General features: G+C 46.4%; 4 protein-coding genes across 6 annotated transcripts in view; 3 read left to right on the top strand and 1 right to left on the bottom strand.

Annotated features, from left to right (window-relative positions):
• Positions 1-3,256: 3,256 nt before the first annotated feature.
• Nicn1 (nicolin 1) lies at positions 3,257-8,432 on the top strand. The gene is made up of 6 exons (XM_021207284.1): positions 3,257-3,490; positions 5,245-5,421; positions 5,858-5,971; positions 6,363-6,434; positions 6,832-6,936; positions 7,011-8,432. Exons 1-6 carry the CDS (start codon positions 3,359-3,361, stop codon positions 7,050-7,052), a joined length of 642 nt encoding a protein of 213 aa, XP_021062943.1. The 5' UTR covers positions 3,257-3,358; the 3' UTR covers positions 7,053-8,432.
• Positions 8,433-8,618: 186 nt separating this feature from the next.
• Positions 8,619-13,470, top strand: Amt (aminomethyltransferase). Its single transcript, XM_021207100.2, has 9 exons — positions 8,619-8,972; positions 9,075-9,242; positions 9,666-9,746; positions 10,350-10,481; positions 10,778-10,856; positions 11,137-11,282; positions 11,876-12,056; positions 12,401-12,556; positions 12,648-13,470. The coding sequence occupies exons 1-9, from the start codon at positions 8,883-8,885 to the stop codon at positions 12,824-12,826; spliced, it is 1,212 nt and encodes a 403-aa protein (XP_021062759.1). The 5' UTR covers positions 8,619-8,882; the 3' UTR covers positions 12,827-13,470.
• Positions 13,471-13,939: 469 nt separating this feature from the next.
• On the bottom strand, positions 13,940-17,431 carry Tcta (T cell leukemia translocation altered). 2 transcript variants are annotated; one of them, XM_021207177.2, is made up of 3 exons: positions 16,791-17,431; positions 16,394-16,496; positions 13,940-15,221 (listed from the first exon to the last, which is right to left on the bottom strand). In XM_021207177.2, the coding sequence occupies exons 1-3, from the start codon at positions 17,011-17,013 to the stop codon at positions 15,179-15,181; spliced, it is 369 nt and encodes a 122-aa protein (XP_021062836.1). In that variant the 5' UTR covers positions 17,014-17,431; the 3' UTR covers positions 13,940-15,178. The 2 variants fall into 2 exon arrangements, with proteins under 2 accessions (XP_021062836.1, XP_021062837.1); XM_021207178.2 differs by having other exon boundaries at positions 16,394-16,448; positions 16,791-17,427.
• Positions 17,229-25,567, top strand: part of Rhoa (ras homolog family member A) — a 35,202-nt gene continuing 26,863 nt past the window's right edge. Inside the window, exon 1 of one of the 2 annotated variants that reach the window (XM_021207180.1) lies at positions 17,229-17,622. The gene's annotated coding sequence lies outside the window, so the exon portion shown is untranslated. Of the gene's footprint in view, positions 17,623-17,864; positions 18,142-25,567 lie in introns of those variants that run through there. The other variant, XM_021207181.1, reaches the window with a different exon arrangement.

Here is a 25,567-nt window from a genome sequence, read left to right on the forward strand (position 1 = left end):
GTTTGTTTTTGAGAAAGGTTTCATTTCACTTTACAGCCATGCTTGGAATGCTTGCTCTGTAAACTAGGCTGACCTCAAACTCAGATCCGACTGTGTCTGACTCCTCCACCTGAGTCACCTGAGCCAGGTGATGGTGGACTACTCCTCTATTCCCAACATTCCAGAGGCAGAGGCTTGATCTCTTGAGTTCAAGACCAGCCTGATCTTCAGAGTGAGTTCCAGGACTACCCAGAGAAACCCTGTCTTGAAAACAAACAAACAAACAAACAAACAAACAAAAGCCGGGCGTGGTGGTGCACGCCTTTAATTCTAGCACTTGGGAGGCAGAGGCAGGCGGATTTCTGAGTTTGAGGCCAGTCTAGTCTACAAAGTGAATTCCAGGACAGCCAAAGCTACACAGAGAAACCCTGTCTCGAAAAACCAAAACAAACAAACAAACAAACAAACAAAACAAAAACAAAAGAAAAATAAGAAACCTGAGGCAGCTACATTATTGCATGATACAATAGATTGGAATTCCTGTGTAATGGCACAGATCTCTCCCAGGATCATGAATTTAAGAGCGATATAAGAAGATTCAAAAACAAAACACATAACAAAACTCAAAACCTAGCATAAGAGGTTGGCTTCTGTCTTAGTTAGGGTTTTGCTTCTGTGAATAGACACCACAACTAAGGCAACTGTAATAAGAACAACATTTAATTGGGGCTAGCCTACAGGTTCAGAGGTTCAGTCCATTATCATGGAACATAGCAGGCATGGTGCAGGAGGAGCTTGAGAGTTCTACATCTTCACCTGAAGGCTGCTAGCAGAATACTGTCTTCCAGACAGTTAGGATGAGGGTATTAAAGCCCACACCCATAGGACACACCTACTCCAACAGGGCCACATCTTCTAATTGTGCCATTCCCTGGGCTGAGCATATACAACCCATCACAGCTTCATAGACAGAAAAGGACTAAAGAGAGTAGAAACCGAAGCAAAAAGCAGGTTGGTCATTTCAAAGTTACTTTCAGTATAAAGTGGATACAGGCAAGCAAAACAGTGAACATTGTGTTAGCATTTTCATGTTTGGGCTGAGGCAGATGGAACACTATTGTGCCAATGCAAACTGGTCTGTATGGGAAAGCTGGCTGCTAGTTTTCTAATCCTAACTTCTTGGAAATTCGGACAAACACTTTAATTTCATCATGGTGACATGGGCCTTTAGTACGAGTGACTCCATTTTTATTTTTAGCCTAGACTATCAGGACATGGTGTAGGAGCTATAGTTAGCCCAGTAACTATAGCTTTTTATAATTCCTCCTTCAATGAGAGGAGGAATTATAAAAATTATATAAATAATTATAAACATTATATAAATATTACAAAAATTATAAAAAACAATTATATCTATCATGATGATATTTCTCAGTAACTTGTTTAATTAAAAAATATTGCTTAAATGTTAATTAAACATATCTTTGTGCATTCTGGATATATGTTGTGTTTGGTACAATGTGTGTGTATGTGTGGATACACATGCTCCAACATTTGGAGGTCAGGGAAGGATTTGGGTGTCTTCGTCTATGCCTGTCTGCCTTATTCCTTTCACACACTCTCTCATTAAATCAGAATCTCCCCATTTGGCTAGGCTGGCTGGCCATTGAGCTCCCAGAATCCTCGTCTCCATTCTGCCAAATGCTAGGGTTACAGACATGCACAGTCGTGCCCAGCTTTCTTTTGTTTTTAACACAGATTCTGTGGACTCGAACTCAGGTCCTCAAGCTTGCATAGCAAGTGCTCTAACTCACTGGATCATTTCCCAGGAATCCTACTCCCCACCGCACATATACAAAGACAGGGTGCCTCTGTGTAGTCTTGGCTGTCCTGAAACTTGCTCTGTAGACCAAGCTGACCTCAAAACTCACAGAGATCTACTTACCTCTGCCTCCTGAGTGCTGGGATTAAAGGTGTGTACCACCACTGCCAGGCTTAATTTTAAGTTACATGTATGCACATGTACACGGATCTGTGTAGGGGTATGTACACATAAGTTCAAATTTCCCTAGAGGCCGGAAGAGAGCACTGAGGTTACAGGCATTCATTGGAGCCTGGTGGGAGTCTTGGGAACTAAATGTTATCCTCTGGAGAAGTAGCAGGGGCTTTTACCTGCTAAGCCATCGCTCCTGCTGCACGGACCGGAATTTCTGACCATATACCTCAGTCTTAGTGTTCCCAAATGCCTCAATATAAAAGGCAAAAGGAAAACTTGGTAACAGGGTTTCTCTGTATAGCCATGGCTGTCCTGGAACTCACTTTGTAGACCAGGCTGGCTCTGAACTCAGAAATCCACCTGCCTCTGCCTTCCGAGTACTGGGATTAAAGGCATGTGCCACCACGCACGGCGACATTTTATTTTTTTAACTAAATTTTACAATTTAGCTGGGATTACAGGAGTGAATCAATACCGTGTGACCCCACTTTGTTTGTTTGTTTGTTTTTGAGACAGGACTGGTTGGGAACTCTCTTTGTAAATCAGATTGGTCTTAAGCTTCCAGTGATTCACCTGCTTCTGACTCTGCCTCCTCAATGTTGGGATTAAAGGTTTGCACCAACATACCTGATCTGGTTTGTTTTTTATTTTATTTTATTATTTATTTTATTTTTCGTTTTTTCGAGACAGGGTTTCTCTGTGTAGCCCTGGCTGTCCTGGAACTCACTCTGTAGACCAGGCTGGCCTCGAACTCAGAAATCCACCTGCCTCTGCCTTCCGAGTACTGGGATTAAAGGCGTGCGCCACCACGCCCGGCTGGTTTGTATTTTTAAAAATACCATTGTTCCGAGGTCAGGAGAAGGTGCCATATCCCTCTGGTTGTACCCAGATGGATCTTGTGGATGCTATGGAGAAATAGTTCCTTTGTGTAACATCCTTGGCTGTCCTGGAACTCTCTGAAGACCAGACTGGCTTCGAACTCGGAGACCTGCCTGCCTTTGCCTCCCAAATGCTGGGATTGAAAGCGAGTGCCACTAAACGCCTGATTGTTTTATACATCTTAACCTAATAAAGTAGCAGAATTTAAGTGAGGGATAAGCTAGCCCAAAGCATTCTGGATCCCTTGGATAAAGAACGGCTCGACTGTTGCCCGGAGCAGCCCGGGAGGGACTTACACACGCGAGGATGATTGGTTGAAGAAGAACTTCCGTTGGCATTTCCGACTCTTGACCCGCCCTGATCATCGGTGATTGGCTGAACTGTTACAAGCGTTATGTCGCCTGGGAGTTGTAGTTCTTTTGGTTGATAAGGGACGCCAGTAAGAGCTAGTGGTTGGATGGAGACTGTGAGCGGTGATTTTGCTTGGTTGTAATCTCCCAAATCATGTCCCGTGTGTTGGTGCCCTGTCATGTGAAAAGCACTGTAGCCCTGCAAGTGGGCGACATGAGGACCTCTCAAGGTCGGCCTGGCGTGCTGGTCGTCGATGTCACTTTTCCCAACATCGCGCCTTTTGAGGTGAGCAACCCTCATATACGCTATCAAGGCTTCTGGGCGGGGAATAACTAGTAACTTGGGCGTTTCCTAGGCGTTTACACAGCCTCTACAGTGTCTCTTGCTTTTGCGAACTGGGCCCATTCAGAAGCATTTACAGTCTTTATTATTAAGCTTTATTAAATAGACTAGAGTTTCCTGTCCTATCCTCTTCAGCATCTCTTCCCGGTGCCTAGGATAACACTGGAACTATAATTTTGAATCTCAGTACAAATGAGAGGATATTTGATTTCGGCCATAGCTGGGATCGTCAAATAATGATGTAAACGTACCATTCCAGTGGCCCCTGCCACAGGTCAGGTACAGCCTAGCCTTCATCTAGGTCCTCCTGGTGACTTCTCTCCAATCCCTAGTTGTTCTTCCATCTCGGCTGACAGTGACAGGACGTTGCATGTTGCATGACCTCAACACAGGACAAAGGCTACCTCTAATGGCATAGCATCCTTCCCTTACCCACCCTCTCCCAAGATGTTGCTTCCCACGGACTGGGGAAACCTAGTTAATTGATCTGATACTGGAAAATCTGAGTCAGTGTGTTTGAGGTGGATCTTTGACATCTATATTTTTATTTACTTATTTAATATTTTTATTTTTAAAAAGCTTTATTTTAAATCTATGAGTGTTGTGTTTGCATGTCTGCGTATATATCTTGTGCATGGCTGGCACTAGTAGAGGCCAGAAGAAAGGTCTGAGTCCCCTGGAACTGGAGTTATGAACAGCTGTAAGGTGCCATGGAGGTGCTGGGAACCAAACCTGGTCCTCTGCAAGAGCACCAAGTGCTCTTCATTGCTGAGCCATCTCTCTAGTCCTGATATCTGTGTTTCTGTTTGTTTTAAGATCCATAGGTGATCCTGGTGTGCATCGAGATAGAAACTACTGCTACGGCAGTTGCTACTCTAGGCTCCTCATACCCCTACAGTCCTACGATCCTACTATTCTTCTTCATTTTTGTTGTTTTTTTTTTTGTTGTTGTTGTTGTTTTTTCGAGACAGGGTTTCTCTGTGTAGCCCTGGCTGTCCTGGAACTCACTCTGTAGACCAGGCTGGCCTCGAAACTCAGAAATTCACCTGCGTCTGCCTCCCAAGTGCTGGGGATTAAAGGCGTGGGCCACCACTGCCCGGCCCTTCTATTATTCTTATTCTGGTCTAAGTCTGATAATTCTAGGAGAGAACCCCTGGTAGTACCAGGCTGAAGGACATACTCGATACTTAGGTTCTCTTACTCTGGTACTTTTTAAAATATGCTACTCTTGGGAGGGGTGGGGATCGCAAAAATCCCAGAGTGGCCAAGAATAGCTGAGGCTTATCATGAACGTCCGTCTGATCCTCCTGCCTCTACCCCTCAAGCACTGAGATTACAGGTCTAGATTACACGCCTGGTTTATGCAGTACTGGGCATCTAGCATAGAACTGCAAAGATGCTAGCCAAGGCAAGCACTGTCCCAGCTGAGCCACATCCTCAGCCCAATACCTTACCTATCTTTGTTGGTCCACTTAGCAAGCTCATCCAGGTTTCACATGTCCATTTTCTGCTTTCTTCGAGGTTGAGGTTCTGACCTCTGATTGCATCCCAGCTATGTCAGGATGGTTTGTTTGCACGATTCACTGATCTGTGAGCACTTGGAGGAAAGCAAAGTTGCGTTTGGGCCGCAGTAATTGTCTAGCAAAAGTGTACATTCTAAAGAGGAGACGATATCACCGTTGTCGTGTGTATTCTAGTTGCAGGAGATCATGTTTAAGAATTACTACACAGCTTTTTTGAGCATCCGTGTTCGTCAGCAAAGCTCAGCGCACACGCCAGCCAAGTGGGTAACTTGTCTGCGGGATTACTGCTTGATGCCTGACCCGCACAGTGAAGAGGGAGCCCAGGACTATGTATCACTGTTCAAGCACCAGGTCAGCCGGGCCTCAGTCCTGGATGGGGACTTCCTGCCTATGGACTGAGCAGAACAGCAGGAAGGAAGAGTCGGGCAAAACTGGGCTGGACTATAGCTTTCCGGCTGGTACTTTTCAGGAGCCACTGTTCTCTCCTTCGTTTAGACTTGGAGAAGCATTTGGTTTTACTGTAGATTGGGAGGTTTTTGGTAAACAAGCTAGGTCTTCAGTGGGTCTTTTATTTTATGTATTTGTTTTTTGAAATTCGTTTTATTTTGTTTTGTGAGGCAAGGTTTCTCTGTGTAGCCCTGGCTATCCTGGAACTTGCTTTGTAGACCAGGCTGGCCTCGAACTCAGAGAAAGGAGCTGCCTGCCCCTGCCTCTGCCTCCCCAGTGCTAGGATTAAAAGCGCGCACCACTACACCCTGCTCAGTGGGTCCTTTGGTATGTGTATCAGATGCTGTGTGACATGAACAGAGTGCTGGAGCTGCGTCTGATTCTGCGGCAGCCATCACCACTGTGGCTGTCTTTCACAGTGGAGGAACTGCAGATCTACCAACAGGGACCAAAGGCAAGTGACTCTCTGAAACCTACTGGCTAACCTTTTACGGTAAAAGCTTCTAGCTCTGACGAGGAGAGATGGGGACACTGGGGTGGGTCACAAGCAGGGATAGTGAGACTCTGAAGGAAGCCCTCTTGGAATCTGGAGTATGAATGCAGGCGCCCATGACCAGAGGTGAGGTTCTGTGTCAGCATCCCCTGGCCTCTGAAACTGCTCACTACTTTTGTTGCTTATGTTCCTGGGTTCCCCTTCTGCATAAAAGAAGAGTTTAGTAATCTGATGTTATGGTTCTGAATATGGATATCCCAGTGTCTTAGGCTCAAGGGTCCCTTTCTTTGTTCTCAGGTGCCAGAACTCTTAGATTCTGCCTCATTGAGGTCACTATGCCTTTGCTTTGCAGAGTCCCTCCTTGGCGTTCCCCAAGTGGCTTTCCCACCCAGTGTCCAATGAGCAGCCCACTCCCCGCCTCGAGGTAAGCTCTCTAACACTGGGTATTAACCACATGTACATGGTTCTAATGTCTAGAGTACAAAAAAGTGGGCCTCTGGCTATCCTGGGGCTGCCTGGAGACGTAGCTCAGTGGTAGAATACTTACCTAGCATGCACAAAGTCCTGGGTTTGATTCCCAACACCACAGACATTTGGGTCTGGACCCAGGGCCTATGGTTCAATGTCTTCTTGGAAGCTCTGTGGGCTTTGAGTCATCCCTGGTTTAAGCATGGGTCTTGCTTCATGAACATCACGCTATAACTGTTCTTCAGGTTATCTTGGAATGTCACTGGTTTCATCTGCAGTGCTCTATAGCTTATATATATCTAAGGGCACTTCTGGGGAGAGATTCATGACCATGTTCCTTCCCTCTGGAACAGGGTCTCCCAGACCCCAGCAGAGTGTCCTCTGAGGTGCAGCAGATGTGGGCATTGACCGAGATGATTCGGGCTAGTCATACTCCCACGAGGATCGGCCGCTTCGACGTGAGTGACGGTGTCCCTCCGCCTTGCTTCCATCACTCTGAGCGGCTCAGCACTGATCGTCTCTTGTGTTGCAGGTGGATGGCTGTTATGATCTGAATTTACTCTCCTACACGTGAGCAGCAGCTTCTACTTGAGACATTGGCTTTCTGTGCCCATCTAGATGGTGTTTGGCCACCAGAGGCTGAAGCATGTTCCCTGTGCATCCAAGTTCTATCTGGGCAAAATCTACAGATTGGGAATTCTTGATACCCATCCAGTTGTTTTAGCATGAATTCCTAGTGGGGGCACTTCTGCCTCTGACCGTCTGACATGTAAATCTAGTCTCTTCCTCTCAGAATTCACCAGTTCTAATTAGAGTCCTTGAGCTCCTCTTGCTTGTCCTGCCAATACGCACACCCGAGTCTGCTACCATTTCCCCCCATTGCTGAGATGAACCTGTCACGTGTAGCGAGGAAGCCACTGTTGTTTTGACACTCATGACCTGGGAAGCTTGAGGAAGACACACCCTCTATTCATTCCTCTGCCCCCGCTAGTAGCCCGTGTCCTTTTGTATTGTATTCACGAAAAGAAAATGTCCTAGAGTCAGGCATGGCACATACCTTTCAGTGAGTTCAAGACCAGCCTGGTCTACACACTGAATCCCAGGCCAATCAGGGCTACATAGTGAGACTCCATACTAAGAAAGGAAGGAAGGAAGAAAAGAAAGAAAAAAAGAAAGGAAGGGAGAAAGAGAAGGAAGAAAGGAGAGAAAGAAAATAGCTCCCTTTAAAATTGTCTGCTCCCAGCCTGGGAGGTGAAAATGGGACTTCTGGGTGCTTAAGTCCCTAAGCTAGCTCCTGAAAAGAAAAGTGTTCTGTGGCAGTTCTGGGGAGGTGCTGTTGGCACAGCTGGGGCCAGAGAACGAGTCTTCCCTCCCTCCGGCCTGTTTGTCATCAGATTCAGCATGAAGTACATCCACGATCCTTTCTCTCAGTTGCTTCTGCCCGCCACGGCACGCTCAGGGTGAAGAGAGAGCACGCTGGGGGAGTGTGTCCAAGCCAACGTCTCACTGAGACCGAGGCCCTCCATTATCCCTGAGCAACCACTAAATGAAGAAGACTGCTGGTCTTTCCTGTGATCAGGTTCTTTCCCTCTAGTCCTTCCTGGCTCTGGCCCCGGGAAGTATTATTAAGCTGTGCTGCAAGGTGTCTCAGAACTGGAAAATTGGACATGAGTCTATGCAACAGTTTTCTGGGAAAGTCTGGTCACCTTTGGTAGCTACGCTGCATCCCTGCAGTCAGCTCTCCTGAAGGTCCTGTCTTCACCTACAAGATCATAGTTAAGCCCCACTGACAGGATAATTACCATAGTCCAGTGTTCAGGGAACAATGGTCCTCAGAACAAAGGGGCAAAGAGGAACCTGAGGTGTCAGGGGCTACGCATAATTCACAGCTGTGTTCCTAAATTCCCAGAACTGGAGCTAGTGTACGGCAACATCAATAAATTCTTGTGGAATATGTGACTGTGTCAGCTGCTTGAGCCTAGAGGGAGAGCTAGAGACCATTATAAAAGGCTGGGCCGAAAGAAAGGGTACTGTGCTGGCCTGGAGGGCTTCGCCCTCCAGTGATTGCTCCACCTCCCACTGCTATTTGACCTGAATGTGTAATTCAGGCTTTTCAGTCATTTGGAGAACTTTGACCTTGTGGAGGCTGGGAGTTCTAACTCCCAATTCTGGTTCTAGGCAGCCTATTCTGCTCCGAACTTGTTTTGATTAGCTTGAGAAAGAGCCTGAGGCCTTCCGGAGTCAGCCTCAATTTAAATCCCAGCCTGCCCTATGGGCTTCCCGCCCCCTGCGGACTAGAAAGACCTGTCCAGGCTGGGGTTTGGACTACATCTCCCAGCGTGCCTGGCAGAGTAGTGGCTTCAGTGTGGCTCCAGTGTGCCGACCGCACCAGTTGCGGGTGACAATGCATCGGACAGTCAGTGTGGTAGCCCCTCTGGGTTTTCGCCTGCAGGCACAAGCTTTGGTCCAAAGTCGCCCACTCAGTTCTGTACAGGTGGGATAAAGGATGCTGGAATTTGTTACTGGTCTTGGAGGGTGGGGGAAGGAAACTGATGGTCACTGGGGCCCCGGTGGCATTAAGTCTGGCTGTCTACAGGATGTGCTCCGAAGGACTCCACTCTATGACTTCCACCTAGCTCATGGAGGGAAAATGGTGGCGTTTGCAGGGTGGAGTCTGCCTGTGCAATACCGTGACAGTCATGTTGATTCACACCTGCACACGCGCCGGCACTGTTCTCTCTTTGATGTGTCCCACATGCTACAGGTGAGTCAGGGAGGTTCGGGCCTTCTTCCCGGTCTACAATACTGAACTCTGCAGTTTTAGGGACTCTAGAGGGCTAACTCAGGAGATCTGCTGATGATGTATGTATCTTTGATTTCTCCTGCCTGCTCCTGTGGTGTGTTTTAATGCCCTGGGGCTTGCCAGATAGAGCTTCTGGTTTCGAAATTGGTTTGGTATCTCAGTAAGGTGTTAGATCGCCTTGAATTTTTAGCTGTTGCTTGGTCACACTGAGGCTGAGAGGGATAGTGGAATTGAGAAGGTAGGACCGCTGCCCTCTCCAGAACCAAAAGACTAGTTCAGTCACTTCTGGGCTGGACTGTGTTGTGGAAGGTTGGAGGACGCTTACCTTGCAGCCTTTTAGATTACAGTATTGCAGTGGCCTGGGGCTTTCCCTATTTCCCCTAGACCAAGATATTTGGCTGTGACCGAGTGAAGCTGCTGGAGAGTGTAGTGGTTGGAGACATTGCAGAACTAAGGCCTAACCAGGTGAGGCTACTTTACTTCTTCTCATTGGGTGTTTTTAGTCACATTGCTGAAGAACATAGGGGGAGCCTGTCAGATTATGAAGATGGTTTTTGAAGCTTTTAACCCTGGAGGTTGGCATATGGGTGGAGTTACCTGGGTGGGGTGAAGCAGTAGTTCCTAGGTCTCATAGAGTGAGTATGAAATGAGTTTCTAAGAACTGTGTAGTGAGGGAGCTGAAGGTCCTACAAGTCTGGGGAGACGCCCTAAGATGGGAGGAGTGAGGATGTGCTTGACAGATGGAGATCAAAGGCCCTAGCCTTGAGCCTTACCTTGTACCTTTTACCCAGGACTGGGTTCATGAGTTTGCGGTAGCTGAATGTATTTAAGTATGTTTCTGGTTTAAGCCGGGTGGTGGTGGCACATGCCTTTAATCCCAGCACTTGGGATTAAAGTTCGAGGCCAGCCTGGTCTACAGAGTGAGTTCCAGGACAGCCAGGGCTACACAGAAATCCTGTCTCGAAAAACCAAAAAAAAAAAAAAAAAAAAAAAAAGGTATGTTTTTGGCTCACATTGGTCCTTGGCTTCCTGGATCTGGAGACAAAGGATGCTCTTCTTTATTCATAGGGAACGCTCTCTCTGTTTACCAACGAAGCTGGAGGCATCTTAGACGACTTGATTGTAACCAATACTTCTGAGGGGCACCTGTATGTAGTATCCAATGCTGGCTGCCGGGACAAGGACTTGGCTCTCATGCAGGTACAGCTGCTGCACTTTATTCTATGTACTTTGTGGTGTTATTTATAAAGAATTTCTCAATGCAGATAGGGGCTCAGAGAATGACTCTGGATAAAAGAACAGTTAATAGACTGAGGAGTAGGCCTTCCCTGCTACACACCAGAGTTTGGGGATAGGTACTAGAGGAGTTGGGGTGATAAAGCTCATCCTGAAATGAGCATCCTCTGGTGAGGGGAGGGGAAGGGTCTGCAATGTCCAGACTATTGTAGGAGCTCAATAATGATCATAGACACTGATGTGTTTGTCTTATCTTTCAGGACAAGGTCAAGGAGTTCCAGAATAGGGGCCTGGATGTAGGCCTGGAGGTGGTAGAGAATGCCCTGTTAGCGCTGCAAGGTGAGATGCCAGGTTGGAGTTCGAGCCAGCCCTTGCCTTCCTGGCTTTATTTGCATGGAGGCTATAGGGGAAGATATGGAGGATATGATATCTGTACACCACAGTTAACCCTTGTTTCTCTCATCTCACCTACTGCAAGGCTGTCCATAGGCTAGGGACAAGGGCATTCTCTCTCCACTTGCAGAGTTGGGCTTGCTTGGGACCTCTTCTGCTTTCTAAATAAGGGCTGTCGTCCAGGGGGTATTGGGTTCAACTCCCTTGGTTATTCTCTTTGAGCTAGGACCCACGGCAGCACAGGTGTTACAGGCTGGGGTGACAGATGATATGAGGAAACTGCCCTTCATGACAAGTGCTGTGATGGAAGTGTTCGGTGTGTCTGGCTGTCGTGTGACCCGCTGTGGTTATACAGGAGAGGATGGTGTTGAGGTAAGTCAAGAAGGAATTACTCTACATGGGATCCCATTCCTAGCAGGAAGATCTTAATTCAAGGTGGCTAGGTTTCCATAGTGAATTCCAGGCTAACCAAGACTATATAGTGAGAGCCTATCAAAGAAAGCAAAGCCAAAACCAAATTAAAATCCTAAGACAAGCCAGGCGTGGTGCCGCACGCCTTTAATCCCAGCACTTGGGAGTCAGAGGTAGGCGAATTTCTGAGTTCAAGGCCAGCCTGGTCTACAGAGTGAGTTCCAGGACAGCCAGGGCTACACAGAGAAACCCTGTCTCAAAAAAACAAAAAATAAAATAAAGTAAAGTAAAAAAAAAATCCTAAGACAAAAGAGATCGACTTGCAAAGCTAGGATCAGATAGCACATGCCTATAATCCCAAAACCTTGGAAATAGAAACAGTCCAATCATAAATTACAGACCAACCTTGGCTGTCTCAGACAGAAGAATAGGAGTAGGGGAAAATGGGGGGTACACTGTAGTGGTAGAGAGTTTTACTCCTGCATGACCCAAAGTGGTGAAAGTAGCTACAGCATTCGAGACATTGCCCATCTGTTCTCTGTCCCTTTGTGCAGATATCAGTCCCAGCAGCAGGGGCAGTCCACTTGGCAACTGCTCTGCTGAAAAACCCAGAGGTTAAGCTGGCAGGACTAGCAGCCCGAGATAGCCTGCGCCTGGAGGCAGGCCTCTGTCTGTATGGGAATGACATCGATGACCATACCACACCCGTGGAGGGCAGCCTCAGCTGGACACTAGGTGAGCCGGGCTAGCATTCAAGGGGTCCTGAGAGCTAGAATACTCTTTAATGAAGCCAGCTAGCCCAGGATTACTAAGGTTGTGTAGGCTGGAACAAGTGACTCAGCCTTGCTGTGCCTTCATTCCCTGAAGGTGCTACTGTAGCTTTGCCTATTATAAACTCAGGGTCCTACATATGGCTTCCAGAGGGTAGGTGATGGTTGGTTGACTGACTGTAATTCAGGGGAAGAATAGAGCCCAAGTGATGCTTAATGGATTGTCACTTGGGGGTCTTAGTAGTAAAGACTTCCTATGCTTAAGGCTTCTGTGGACTATGGCTTACAGTCTGGTGTGTTATGTTCCAGGGAAGCGCCGCCGAATTGCTATGGACTTCCCAGGAGCCAAAATCATTGTTCCCCAGCTGAAGGGTGAAGTGCAGCGGAGACGTGTGGGGCTGATATGCGAAGGGGCTCCAGTGAGAGCACACAGTCCTATTTTGAATACAGAAGGCACTGTGATCGGTAACTGGATGGGGATACTGGCTGGCAGGTGTCCAGGATAGGGATACTGAGCTGGCAGGGTGATGTTAACTTATGGCCTATGCCTGGACAGGTACAGTGACCAGTGGCTGCCCTTCACCCAGCCTAAAGAAGAACGTGGCGATGGGTTATGTGCCATTTAAGTACAGTCGACCAGGGACACAGCTGTTGGTGGAAGTTCGGCGGAAGCAGCAAATGGCGGTGGTTAGCAAAATGCCCTTTGTGCCCACCAACTATTATACTCTCAAGTGACGATGGCCCACGGGGAAGCCCTTCCCTCCAGGAGTGTTTCTCTAGAGGGCATGGCATAGTGCTTAGTCAGAATAGTGGAGTACAACTCCCACGGGTGGAAGCTGAATGGTTTGCTGGGTCTGCTTAGAGTCGAGGAGAGACTCTTTTCCCTTACAAGCCATTCCAATTTTAGGGCCCAATTTTTAAATGACAAATCACCTTACTTAATGTCCTATTTTAGCCCACAATCCCACTAACCTTAATCTGCCTGGTGCTGACTATGGAAGAAAGGTCATCTTGCCTTTGTGTGGAGGGTAACACCTCCGCCCACCGCACTGTGGCTTCTCTCATTTCAAAGGACTATTACTGTGGGCAGTGTGGGCTTAGGTACCTTCTCTACCTTGCTTTCCATGAATGCATACTACTGCCTTTCCTTAGATAGAAATGACTCCTGACTCAGTGTTGGCTGAGCTCTTCCTGTGTGCAAACACAGGGATGGCTAAGCAAACACGGGACTCACCCTTCCACATTCTCTAGTCAACCTAGCCTACTGTGCAGCAAGACACGGCTGGTTTAATACTTGGGCTGACCTCGGTCAGCTGTTGTGAAAAATTATTTTACTAACTCTTGAAAAATAAAATAAAGTTTCTTTCTTTCTTATTTGCCATGTTCTCTAGCTTTCTTGTTCTTTGGCCACTGAATTTCTGGGGTATCTTCTTAGCCTCCAAGACAGGCTCTAAGTAGGATCTCCTTGGAAGGGGCCAGGTATATGAGAACAGGAATAGAGAAGTGGTGTGCTGGCCTATCCCTGTAATCCTAGCACTTGTGAGTTGGAGACAAGAGTATTGAGAGTGAAAGGTCATCTTCAGCTATGTATTGAATTGAAAGCCAACTTAGAAAACATGAGACACTAGCTCAGCTCCCCCAGTCTCTCCTCCCAAGTCCCCAAAAAACTAATGGGGCTATTGTCCCTGCTGGGCAGCCCACCACCACTGCAGTAAGTTGGCACCATGTCCTCACCTCTGCAAAGTGCTGTATGTGAGATCCTGAGGGCAATATACCCAATCAAGATGCCTTACTAGTTGCCCATGTGTACACAACACTTGTCTTGTTTGAATAACCACACAACTGGTGCACTTCTGTTTTTAATATGCCACATCTTCAGTTGCTCCTGGGGTGGAATGTAAGACCTTGACTCTTGTAGTGATGTCAGTGGGTGGGCATGAGGCTGTGAACATCTTCTTGCCACACAGATGACATCTCTGGAGTAGGTACACGTGCACGAGGAGCTCAGTACAGTTCACCTATAGTACACCTGTTACAAAGTCTCTGTAGGCAGTGGCTGCCAGATGGCTATATGACATCTAACAAAGAGACAGTGGACACCTGAGGTAGCTAGTAGCCCAGCAGAGACAGGAGTACACCCGTTAGAGGAGACAGATCCAGTACCACAATGCTTTTAGGAACCACAGTGCTCTGAGGAAGTGGTGTTTTCATGGGGACACTGGCTACCCACCCCCTTGGAACCTCTTCTGACCCATGGTGAAGGGCCCAGGGCTATCTGGCTTGTGGCTCGCTCTTACTGATATTCCTAGAGGCTGAAATGAGGATGGTGGACTCTCAGGATTAGGCCCTTGTCAAGATGGGAAGTAATAAGGTATCAGGGCACAGTAAAGTCATTGCACTAACTACTTAGTACTCCCTAGGAGGGGGCAAGTACAGACCAAAAAAGCCTGTGGGTACTTCAGCAGTGGAGAAGCTAGCCAATACCAGGGGCTCTTAGTGAGATGTCTCTTAGGAATTCAACTTGAAAAAGGAACAGAGAAACAAGTCAGTGGGAAATGATAACTTCTTCTGCCTGCCTCAGACCTGGAAGATTGCAGCTGGACCAGGGAGGGACAGGTTTGGTGCTCTAGTCCAGATTAGCTGGCTTTTTGCCTACCAAGCAAAGCCAAGGAAATCAGAGCCTATGGGAGAATAGGCTTTCTTTCTAAATCTCAGAACTGGCCAACCTCAAGATTCCTCTTAGAAGGACCGATTTCTCTAAGATCACATCCCCAAGGGGATGAATAACCCAGGAAAAAGCCAAGGTGACAAGGGGACCACTGACCTCCTCAACCAAAATGTTTCTAAGCTGTGACCCTTGACAAGAAGTCTTTCCTTTTGTTAGAGACAAATTTCACCTGCCCAGTACCTGAAGCTGTTGGAGGCAAGCCTGAGGGCAGTGGAGGCTCACCCTGGAAGCATCATGGTACTCCAGTCCCCTAACCCCAAGCCCTCTGTGTTGTCCAAGGGGTCTGGACAGCAGCAACATGGCACAGGAGCCAGCGGACCCAGCGGTGTCTCTGGAGACCCTTCTGCTGCTGGCTTCCCTTATTCTCTGTGTGTTTTGAGAGCTTCGTTTGCTGCTATCTCCCTGAAAGTAATGGAGAGAAGCAAGGTTATTTCATCGATAGCAGAACAGTCCTGACATTGGTTCTTCCTTTGTGCCTTCTTGGCTAAGCTGGGCTCAGTACAGCTTGTAGTAGAATCTAGACTTCTTTACTAATCTCTCATAGTCCTTGTTGGGTCTATCATTTTCCTACCCTATGGTGCTTAGCTAAGACAGTGGCCACCTTCCTAATCCATGTCTTGCTTTCACTCTTGAAGCCCTTTGTCGACTTGCCATAAGAAGAAGGCAAATTAGATCAGGCAATTGTCCTGCTGAAACAGCCCCTCAATCGTTCCATGGTCTCCTTCTGCCCTTGTGCTCAAACCTCACCATCATAGCCTGATCTAGTCTCCTAAAGTCACATTTCCCCTTGCTACTGGGTCTTGTTTCATCTATTTTTTTTCTTCTCCAGTATACATACTGTGCTGCTTTCCTCCTCTGGTCTCAGCTCAGGTGTCACAGGGGAGGGGGTGCTCCCTCAGCTCCTCTGCATCTGTTCATTTTCTCTCTCCCTCTCCCTCTCCCTCTCCCTCTCCCTCTCTCTCTCGTTTTGTCGAGACAGGGTTTATCTATGTAGCCCCGGCTGTCCTGGAACTCAAAAATCCGCCTGCCTCTGCCTCCCGAGTACTAGGATTAAAGATGTGCGCCACCACCGCCTGGCAGAATCTGAGTTGTCCTTGTTTTCTGGCGTACTGTGACCTCTGCCATCTGGTAGAAGCCCAGAGGTTAGCTGAATGAAATGTCCTGATAAGTAAGCTGTTCTTAGAGGTTAGCAGGCCGACTTGATGAGGTCGTATGCTAAGAATAGAGACTGTTAGGCTGGGGGTTATAGCTCCAGTACTTGCCTAGAATAGATGTTCTTGCCTTCCTAATGAAGGACTTCCCCACCAAGGGATTTGTTTTCAATAGACCTGATGCATCACCTTTCTGAGATTAAGGTAACACCACCATCCATCCCCACTGAATATGCTGATGAGAGGCTCTAAAGCCACTGGGGACCCCCAACTGGAATCCTGAGCTCTACCATTAGCCTTGGAGGATTCTTGCACAGTCACTAAGTTGGTGCACTCACATGCTTAGAGTTCTCTGCCCTGTGACCAGCACTCAAGTGTTCTCTGCCTGTCAAGCATGGGGTTGGGATAGACAGATTTACTCACCATGAAGAGAAATGTGTGGAGCCATCAGGTGTGGATCCATTCTGGCCACCCAGACCTGGAGGCAGGAACACACCCAGAGCTGCAGGAGGCTGAGGGTGGGGATCTGAGCAGGCATTAGCCCAGGTCAGGTCAGGGGCCACTGGTGTAGTTTAATAGAGATTGAGGCTGGGATACTAGGGACTAGTGGTGTTGTCCAGGAAGGGTTTTGAGAAACAGTTAACAACCTGATGATGGGCATGAGGGGCTTCTGGCGTAAAATGGTACGGGGCTGTAAGTTTGGGTACTGTGAGGCTCTTGAAGGACCAGTTGGTAGTCTATGTGGACACAGGAGAACCCAATGGTACAGTATGGTGGTGGTAGGGACAGCCGGGCCAAGGAGGTTCGTAGGGAGCCTCACCTGGACGGTGATACAACCCGGTCACTGTGTTCCCGTAGAACCCCCAGGCCAGCTGGATGCCCAGGAGACTTAACACCAACCACAGCAGGAGCAGCTTGAAGAGAGTCACTCGCATGTCTTGTGTCTCCCACTCCCGCAGAAAGTCGCTGCCCAGGGTGCCCAGCGCTCCGAGCACCGTGGCGGGCAAAGCTTGCAGAAACTGCCCGGCCCAAGGCTCCGCCATGATTGGCCAGCGCCCCACCGGGAGTACTGTCACCGTAGTCCTTACTGCGCAAGCCTCTGGTCTTCCGGGGTTAGGCCTGTCAGTGCGCAAGCGTAATATAAGGCAAAGACGCTCTACTTCGCTTGCGCGAAGTGTTGGCAGTTTGGGGAGGGGTTTTTAAAACCGCGCAGGCGCACCCAGCCCCACCCCGCTTGCTTAAAGGATGAGTGATTCCGTGAGGATAAAATAGCAACTCGCTCTTTTATAGCCCCGGAGTTCCCGTGATGCTCCACGCGACCGCCATGATTGGTTAAGCGTCCAACTCTCAGGGCGTGGATGCGTTCTTGAGCAATCGTGGCCGAACTGAGAGTGTGCGCGCGTGCNCGGGGCCGCGACTGGCGCCAGCTCGAGCCCGCAGGGCGCTCGGGGGCGCGCACGTCGCTCCCCGCCCTCCCGCCACCGCCCGCCCTCGTTCGCTCGCGCTCNCCGCCCGCCGCCCGCGGTCCTCCGTCGGTTCTCTCCTTAGCCCGCCGTCTCCCACGGAGCTGCCCGTCCTTGGCTCNGAGCTCGCGGACTCGCGGACAGGCGTCCTCAGCGCGAAGAGGCCGGACTCGGAGTCGTCGCCTCGAGGTGAGCGGGAGCCTTCCCTCCAGCCGCCTCGGCTCCGGGCCCGGCTGGCCGGCTGATCGGCAGGCACTTTTCCGGCCTCCGGCCCGTCGCCCGGCCGCGGTCGCGCCCCACCTGCTGCGCTCGGCCGGCAGCCCCTTGCCCCGGCCCCTGACCTGGGGCCCCGCGCCCGAGGCGGCGGCCCCGCCCGCGCAGTCCCCGGAAGCGCGCCCCGCCGCCTCCAGTCCCCCTTCCCCCGCCCGGCCGGGCCTGGTGGAGCCCTAGCCGCCCGCCCTCCCCGTCGCTTCCTCTCAGGGCTGCGCCGGGCTGGGCGGGGGCTCCCGGCCGGCCCGCGACCGCGCTGGGGTAGCCTGCCGCTGCGAAGCGCGGGTGGCTGTCGGGAGTTGAAATAGGCAAGAAACTCTTTTACAACTCCATTTTGCCTTTTGCATTGAACGTGGATCATTAATCACCGTTTTATACCGGGTGAAGACAGGCTTTGGGTGGATTTTCTGTTTTGAGTGCCGCATTATTGGAGATTGTGTAAGTAAAAGATTGTTTTGAAATCTTAGCGGTTATGACTCTATGGGGGAAGGTATTTTCCAGTCGAAAGAACACTTAATAATTTGGCGAGGTTGCATCGAAATGGATGCATTTCTGCTTAAAGTTATTACTTAAATTAAGTATCACTGATGGGTTCCCCCTTTCAGGTCGGTTTCGTAAAATTGCATTTTTTTTTGCTGGCACGTTGATTTTTTTTTTTTTTTTAAACTTCATGTTTAGTAGCTGATAGTGGAAAATTTGACACCATTTTTTCTCTTTTTGCCCCAGAATTGGTTCTACTTGTCTTTTCTAATAGTCACTAAATTTTGGTTATTTATTTGGTTCTGTCTTCTGATATTCTTTTGAAATAAGTGCTTATTGCATGTTATATATAACATTATATATGTATAGTATATAGTAGATGTATAATGCACATTCCCCATGCCAATCTGGAAGGGGAAAACTTATATTTTCGGATGCTGTGTGTGGTGAGAATTTTGAGCCACTTAGTGTCACGTGCGCAAATGTGTATGTACCATGTGGAATGTTTTTTTTACCTTTCATTGGCTAGTTTGAGCATTTGACTCAAGTAGTACTAAACTAAGAATGCAAGACCAGGCCTTAATATTGAAGACTCTTGAGGCATTGTTTGCAGTATTTCTCTGGAACAGTGACGTTTCTTAGGGACATAAAATATAGAGAGCTTGTTTCTTTCCTATTTTATTTTCCTCTTTGGTGTTGGCTGGGGCACAGTGAACAGGTGCTGTATCTCTGAGCTTCATTCAGCCCTACAACTAACTTGGGATCGAAGTCTAGTGCTCAACTTACATAGCTTCTACTCAAAAAAATCTACTGGAACAGGAGAATAGGAACATAGCCACTCTGCTGATCCCCCCCCCCCCCAGTAGATGTAGTATTTTAGACTGGGAGGGAAAAAAAAAACCTTTAGGATTTACAAACCAATTCCATTTGTAGGTGTGGGAACTGATCTTAGGGAATATTTCTCTTTCCTTCTGGGTGTGTGTCTGTCTGTCTGTCTTGTCACTTTATTTCTTGAGAAAGACTTATTACTCTGCAGAGAGAACAGTGGATGTGGTAATAACAGTAGAACCACTAACCTAAGACTTAAAAAAAAAATGGACACTGGGTCTGACCTGAGACCTGGAACTTAATTTGTAGATAAATCTGGTCTCTAATTTTCACATGCTCCTAGTTCTGCCTCCTGAACAGTGCTGGGGTCACTGGGTTTGTGCCACCGTTCCTGCTGAAACTTAAAATGTTTGAAGGTCATACATCTAGTTAGACTACAACTATTTTTTTTCTGTTATTCTCCATGTGCTGTCAGTTAAAATCCGGGGTTCCAGGTTACTTCAGGTTCTTTACCATGCAGATTATATGCATATTTGGGAAACAAATTTCATGTTTTTGTAAGTAGTTCCTTTCTTGCCTTTGAGTGTGTTAGTTTTCTTTCTTTATTTATTTTATTTATTTATTTATTTATTTATTTATTTATTTATTTATTTATTTATTGGTTTTTCAAGACAGGGTTTCTCTGTAGCCCTGGCTGTCCTGGAACTCACTCTGTAGACCAGGCTGGCCTCGAACTCAGAAATCCACCTGCCTCTGCCTCCCAAGTGCTGGGATTAAAGGCATGCGCCACCATGCCTGGCTCGTGTGTTAGTTTTCTTAAGGACCCAGGTTTTGAGAGTTTACTGTTAGCAAAGATAATGTAATGAGGTCCAGCTAGAATGGTATCAGGACTCCTTTGAGTCAGTTTTAAGTGGAATTGGTGAGAATTTGCATGCATCAAGTAGACCATGGTCTGTACAAGTGTGAGAGTGGTTTTGTTGGCGTGATTTCATTGTCCTTTTAAAAGTCCATCTTGCTCTATTAGGGGTGTAAGTTATTAGAAGAGTAAAAACAGATCTTCAGGTGCTTCTTAGTCCATGGGTGGGGTTGAAGTATAGTAAGTGACTTGTCCTTAAAGAGCAAAAAGATCAGTTAACTTCGTTGAAAGACTAATTTAAGATCAGTGGGTTTTTATAGACAGTGTACTTAGTTCTTTTGTATCATAGCTACTAGCAATGATGACAAATTGTGCATAAATGATGAATTTAAAAATAGGAAGTAGGTGAGGTGACAAACCTGTAATGAAACACTCCAGGCGTTAGGAGGACTGCAGATTTGAGACCAGCTTAGGCTATATAACAAAATCCTGCCTCAAAAAAAAAAAAAAAATGTTCCTCTTAATTCTATCCAGTGGAACTCAGTTGTTACACCAAAGCATTAATAATGCATGTTACTTATCTGTCTTTTGGTACTGGGAATTAAACCTAACTTTGATTGGTAGCTATACTATTAGCCTCTCTATATCTTAACTGATTGATTACTTTTCAGCCTGAGGCTTTAACCCAGGGCATTACATGTGCTTGGCAAGGGCTCTGCTACTGAAGTATGTCCTGAACTCTGATTTTACTTTTGAGATAGTCTTATTACATTGTCAGGGTGTGATTATAAACTCATCTGCAGCCTATCCTGGTCTTGAACTTCCAACCTTCCTCAGTCTCCCCAGTAACTGGGTTTACAGGCCTATGCTATGAGGCCCGACTATAACCAAGTTCTTTCTATTTGTTTATTTATTTTTGAGGCAGTTACACTCTAGGTGAGGTTAGCTTGGAAACTTACACTGTGGCCCAGATTGGTTTTGAGCTTATAGGTGTTCTCCCTGAGCTTAGCGTAGCCCTCCTGGGTTGCAGGTATGAGCCGCCATGCCAAGCTTATATTTAAGTATGCATCTTACTGTTAGTGTTTTGGTGACATTAGATATTTGTGACAATAAGTTTTGAAAGTAATTTGAAATTAATTATTGTAAAATCCCTAATTCTGGTGACTTGTTTGATTTGAGACAAGCTCTGTCTGGCTTGGAACTTTGTAGTCCAGGCTGACCTCACAAGTGAGGCAATCCTGCTTCAGGGTGTCTGTCTGTCTGTCTGTCTGTCTGTCACTCTCTCTCTCTCTCTCTCTCTCTCTCTCTCTCTCTCTCTCTCTCTTTAAGATTTATTTATTTTATTTATGTGAGTACACTGTAGCAGTCTTCAGACACACCACAAGAGGGCACTGGATCCCATTACAGATGGTTGTGAGCCACCATGTGGTTGCTGGGAATTGAACTCTGGTCCTCTGGAAGAGCAGTGTGCTCTTAACCGCTGAGCCATCTCTTCAGCTCCCTGCTTCAGTCTCTAGTGCAGGAAATATAGGTGTGAGCCACCATCCTGGACTCATTTTTAACCTATGGTGCTCTAGTATTCTAAATGAAGGTTTGTATATTCATAATTATGCAGACCATGTGACTGAAAACAAGCTAGGCAGTAAAGCTGCTTATTATTATTGGTGTTAGTGCTGTCAGATGAATCTGAATGTACTTAAAATTTTCTTCTGACTGTGCCTTTTTAATTCTAAGTGATGGAAGTGTGAAATACAGGACCATTAAGTTGTAACTAAGCTTTGGTTAATACCAAACTGAACTTGATTTGGGAATAGGGGTTGGGATGTCTTGAAAAAGTTTTTTGCTAATAGAGCTAGGTTGAGCTTAAACTCATACCAGTTGTTTGCTCCCACTTCCCAAGTTCGATGCTACTAGCATCTGACATCACCTACCCCCAGCCCCCACCCCTGGCTGGGGGGTAGGTAGAGGAAATATATTCAGATTTGTTTATAATAGAATCTTAAATTTCAAATGCAGGTAAGAGGAAGACAAGCAGCTAATGAAAGAGAGAGTGGGAGGTAAAATGGGTTTAGAGAGATGTGAGAAATTCCTTGGGCTTGTTCTTTTTGTGTGTTTTTTGTTTTGTTTGCTTGTTTTATTCTTTTGGGGTTTTCATTTTATTTTTGAGACAACGTTTCTCTTGTCTGTCCGGAAACTTGTCCTGTAGACCAGGCTGGCTTCTAACTCACAGACATCCATTTGCCTCTGCCTCCCAAGTGCTGGGATTCCTTGTCTTAGCTTCTGAGTGTTAGATAGGATTATGGACATGAGCCACCAAGCCTTGCCTGGCTTTGGTTGTTCTGAGGTGGGATACCTATAAGGTGTTAGATTTGTTGTCTTGTTTTGAAGTTGGGGAATAATATGATCTGAGAAAAGTTTTTTTGAGAGACAGGGTCTTATGGAACTTGGGCTGACCTAAAACTAGCTATATATAGCCAAGAATGACCTTGCTCCTCTTGCCTCTACTTCCCTGGTTCAGGCATTACAGGTGTGAGTGTAACAATTCCTGGCTTTTTGTGGTGCCTCCCCATCATCTGTAGCTTCAGTTCTAGGATATCTGACACTTTTTGGCTTCCTTGGGCACCAAGCATGCAAGTGGTCCACAGATATACATGTAGTCAAAATATCTGTACACATGAAAACATCAAAACTCTTACTAACTTGACTGGTTTTACTCCATGCCTGTGATTCCAGATTTCAGAATGGCAGAGGCAGGAGGATTGTTCCAAGTTTGAGGCCAGCTTCAGTTGGATAGAGGAAAACCACAAGTGATCCAGGCTTGTTGCACACCTATAGCCTAGCTCTTGGGAAGTGATGGCAGAGAAGGGCCAGGATTCTAAATTCCAGGCCACTGAGCCATTTCTTTTGTCCCCAAGTCTTTGTGTGTATGTGTATAAGTTCATGTTGTACATATTTGTGGGCATTCTTGTGGAGTCTAGATTGACACTGAGTGTCTTTCCTCATTGCTTTCCACCTTTTTTCTTTTTTTAAACACTAAACATGCAGCTCACATTGAGCTAGACAGACTGGCCAGGAAGTTTCAGGGATCCTCCTGAGTCACTCTTTTCTGGTGCTGAGGTTACAGATGTACTGATGCCACCATGCCCAAGTTTACAAGTGTGGCTCAGGTTCTCAGGCCCAGGAGGCTTTACTAAGTGAAGCTCTCACCAATCTAAGCTTTACTTTTGTTTCCTTTTATTTCTAAGCCATCAATTTACAAATAGCTGCTTTTCTGATTTTAATTTCTATGTTAAGCCTGTATTAAAAAGAGAATAATAGGGCCTGTCTGGCCTGTCTTAGGGTTTCTATTGCTGTGATGAAACAAGGGAACCAAAAGCAACTTGGAGAGAAGGGTTTGTGTGGCTTGAGCATCACAGTCCATTGTGGGAAACCAAGGCAGGAACTCTAGGTAAGAACCTAGAGGCAGGAGCTGATGCAGAGGCCATGGAGGGGTGATGATTAGTGGCTTGCTAGGCCTCCTTTCTTATAGAACCCAGGACCACCAGCCCAGAGCTGTACTGTACCTTTCCTCATCAATAAATGTCCAAGCTTGCCTGTAGCTGAATCTTTTGGGAGCATCTTCCTGCTCTTTGATGACTCTAGATTGTGTCAAGTTGACATAAAACTAGCCAACACACGTGCTTATTGTGTATGAGACCCTGAATTGGACTTCAGCACCTCAGTATTTTTTTTTTGTTTTTGTTTTTGTTTTTGTTTTTTTCGAGACAGGGTTTCTCTGTGTAGCCCTGGCTGTCCTGGAACTCACTCTGTAGACCAGGCTGGCCTTGAAGCACCTCAGTATTAACAAATAAAACTTTAAAAAGGGAAATGCTATTTGATAAAATGTTAAATAGTCTAGGAAGTAAGATACAACGATTGCTGTAATTCTTCTAACTTAGGTGATTAGAGATTTACATAATAGGGGGACTGGAGAGATGATCAGTGAGTAGAGCACATAACTGTTCAGGTCCTGGCACCTACATGGTGGTTCACAAACATCCATAACTACAATTCAAGGAGATCTGGTGCTCTCCTTTAACCTCCAAGGGCACCAAACACATGTAATGCCCATACATAATCTCAGGAAAACACTAATGTACATAAAAAAGGAAATAAAGATTTGTATAACAGCCACTAAGATGGCTCAGTAAGGTAAAGATGTCTATACCACCAGGCCTGCCCCTTGAAGTTCCATTCCCTAGGAACCACATGTTGGAATTTCAAAGAATCAATTCCTATTTCCATCCTCTGACCTCTACATGCACACTGTAACATTTGCTTCTGTACATTTGCATGTATATATGTGTGCACATACACAAATGAATAGATGGGGCTGTATGTATGTGTACACACACACACACATACACATATATGTATATATATAAAATTTTGGAGTCAAATGTGGTGGTTCACTCCTTTAATTCCAAAACTTGGAAGGCAAAGGAATCTGAATCTGAGTTCAAGATTTTCCTTGTATATGTAGTGAGTTTCTAGGCCAACCAGGGCTATGAGAGACCCTGTTTCCAAAAAGAAAGGAAAAGCATAGCTTTCAGGCTGGTTGAGATATCTCAGCAAGTAAAGGTACTTATTACATGAGCCTGACAATCTGTGTTTGATTCCTGAGACTCATATGATGCAAGTTCCCCAAGTTGTCTTCTGACTCCTCTCACCACACAAAATAATAAATAAATGTAAAGTTTTTTCTTAGTTGGGGAAATTTATATAAAGAATTCATCTGTCTTTTAGAGGACAGCATTTATTGTATTTGAAAAATAAGATTGATTATGTACATTTTTATTATGTGAAGAAGTCCATGACAACATCAGTGGACATGCTAATGTGGAAGGGGGAAATTTTGTATGGGGGTCACACTCCTAGACAAAACTGCAGGCAAATCAATAATGGCTGCTCAGAAGAATAGTCTCCATTATTGCTTGTCCATTGCAGAGTAGTTGTAGTTAAGTATTTGTGCAGTGGAAGGAAGGAGTGATGCGTATCTGTTTTGTTGCTGTTGTTTTGAGACAGGTTCTCTATGTAGATCTGGCTGACCTGGTATTCACAATGTAGACCAAGCTAGCCTGGAACTCAAGAAATCTAACTTCCTTTGCCTCCTGAGTCTGAGATTATAGATGTATGCCACTGCCAGGCATGTGTGTGTATTTATATGCATGTATATTATTATAGGCATATATATGCAGACACATATAAATACATATTTTTTTTTTTGTGGGTAGGTTTCAAGATAGGGTTTCTCTGTGTAACCCTGGTGGTCCAGGAATTCACTCTGTAGACCAGGCTGGCCTCAAATTCAGAGATCCTCCCACTTCTGCTGGGATTAAAGGCATGTGCCACCATGCCTGGCTAAAAGTTTGTTTTTTGTTGTTTTTTTTTTTGTTGTTGTTGTTGTTGTTTTTTTTTTTTTTTACACAGAAGAAGGTCATGGGTGGTATAAATGATATTTTTTATTATTATTTATTTATTTTTGAGACAGGGTTTCTCTGTATAGCCCTGGCTGTCCTGGAACTTACTTTGTAAACCAGGCTGGCTTCGAACTCAGAAANCCGCCTGCCTCTGCCTCCCAAGCGCTGGGTTTAAAGGCGTGTGCTACCACCGCCCGGCTATGATAAATTTTTCTTTTCTTTTTTTTTCTTCTTCTTTTTT

Source organism: Mus pahari, chromosome 10, assembly GCF_900095145.1.
Source record: "Mus pahari chromosome 10, PAHARI_EIJ_v1.1, whole genome shotgun sequence".
Taxonomy (NCBI): domain Eukaryota; kingdom Metazoa; phylum Chordata; class Mammalia; order Rodentia; family Muridae; genus Mus; species Mus pahari.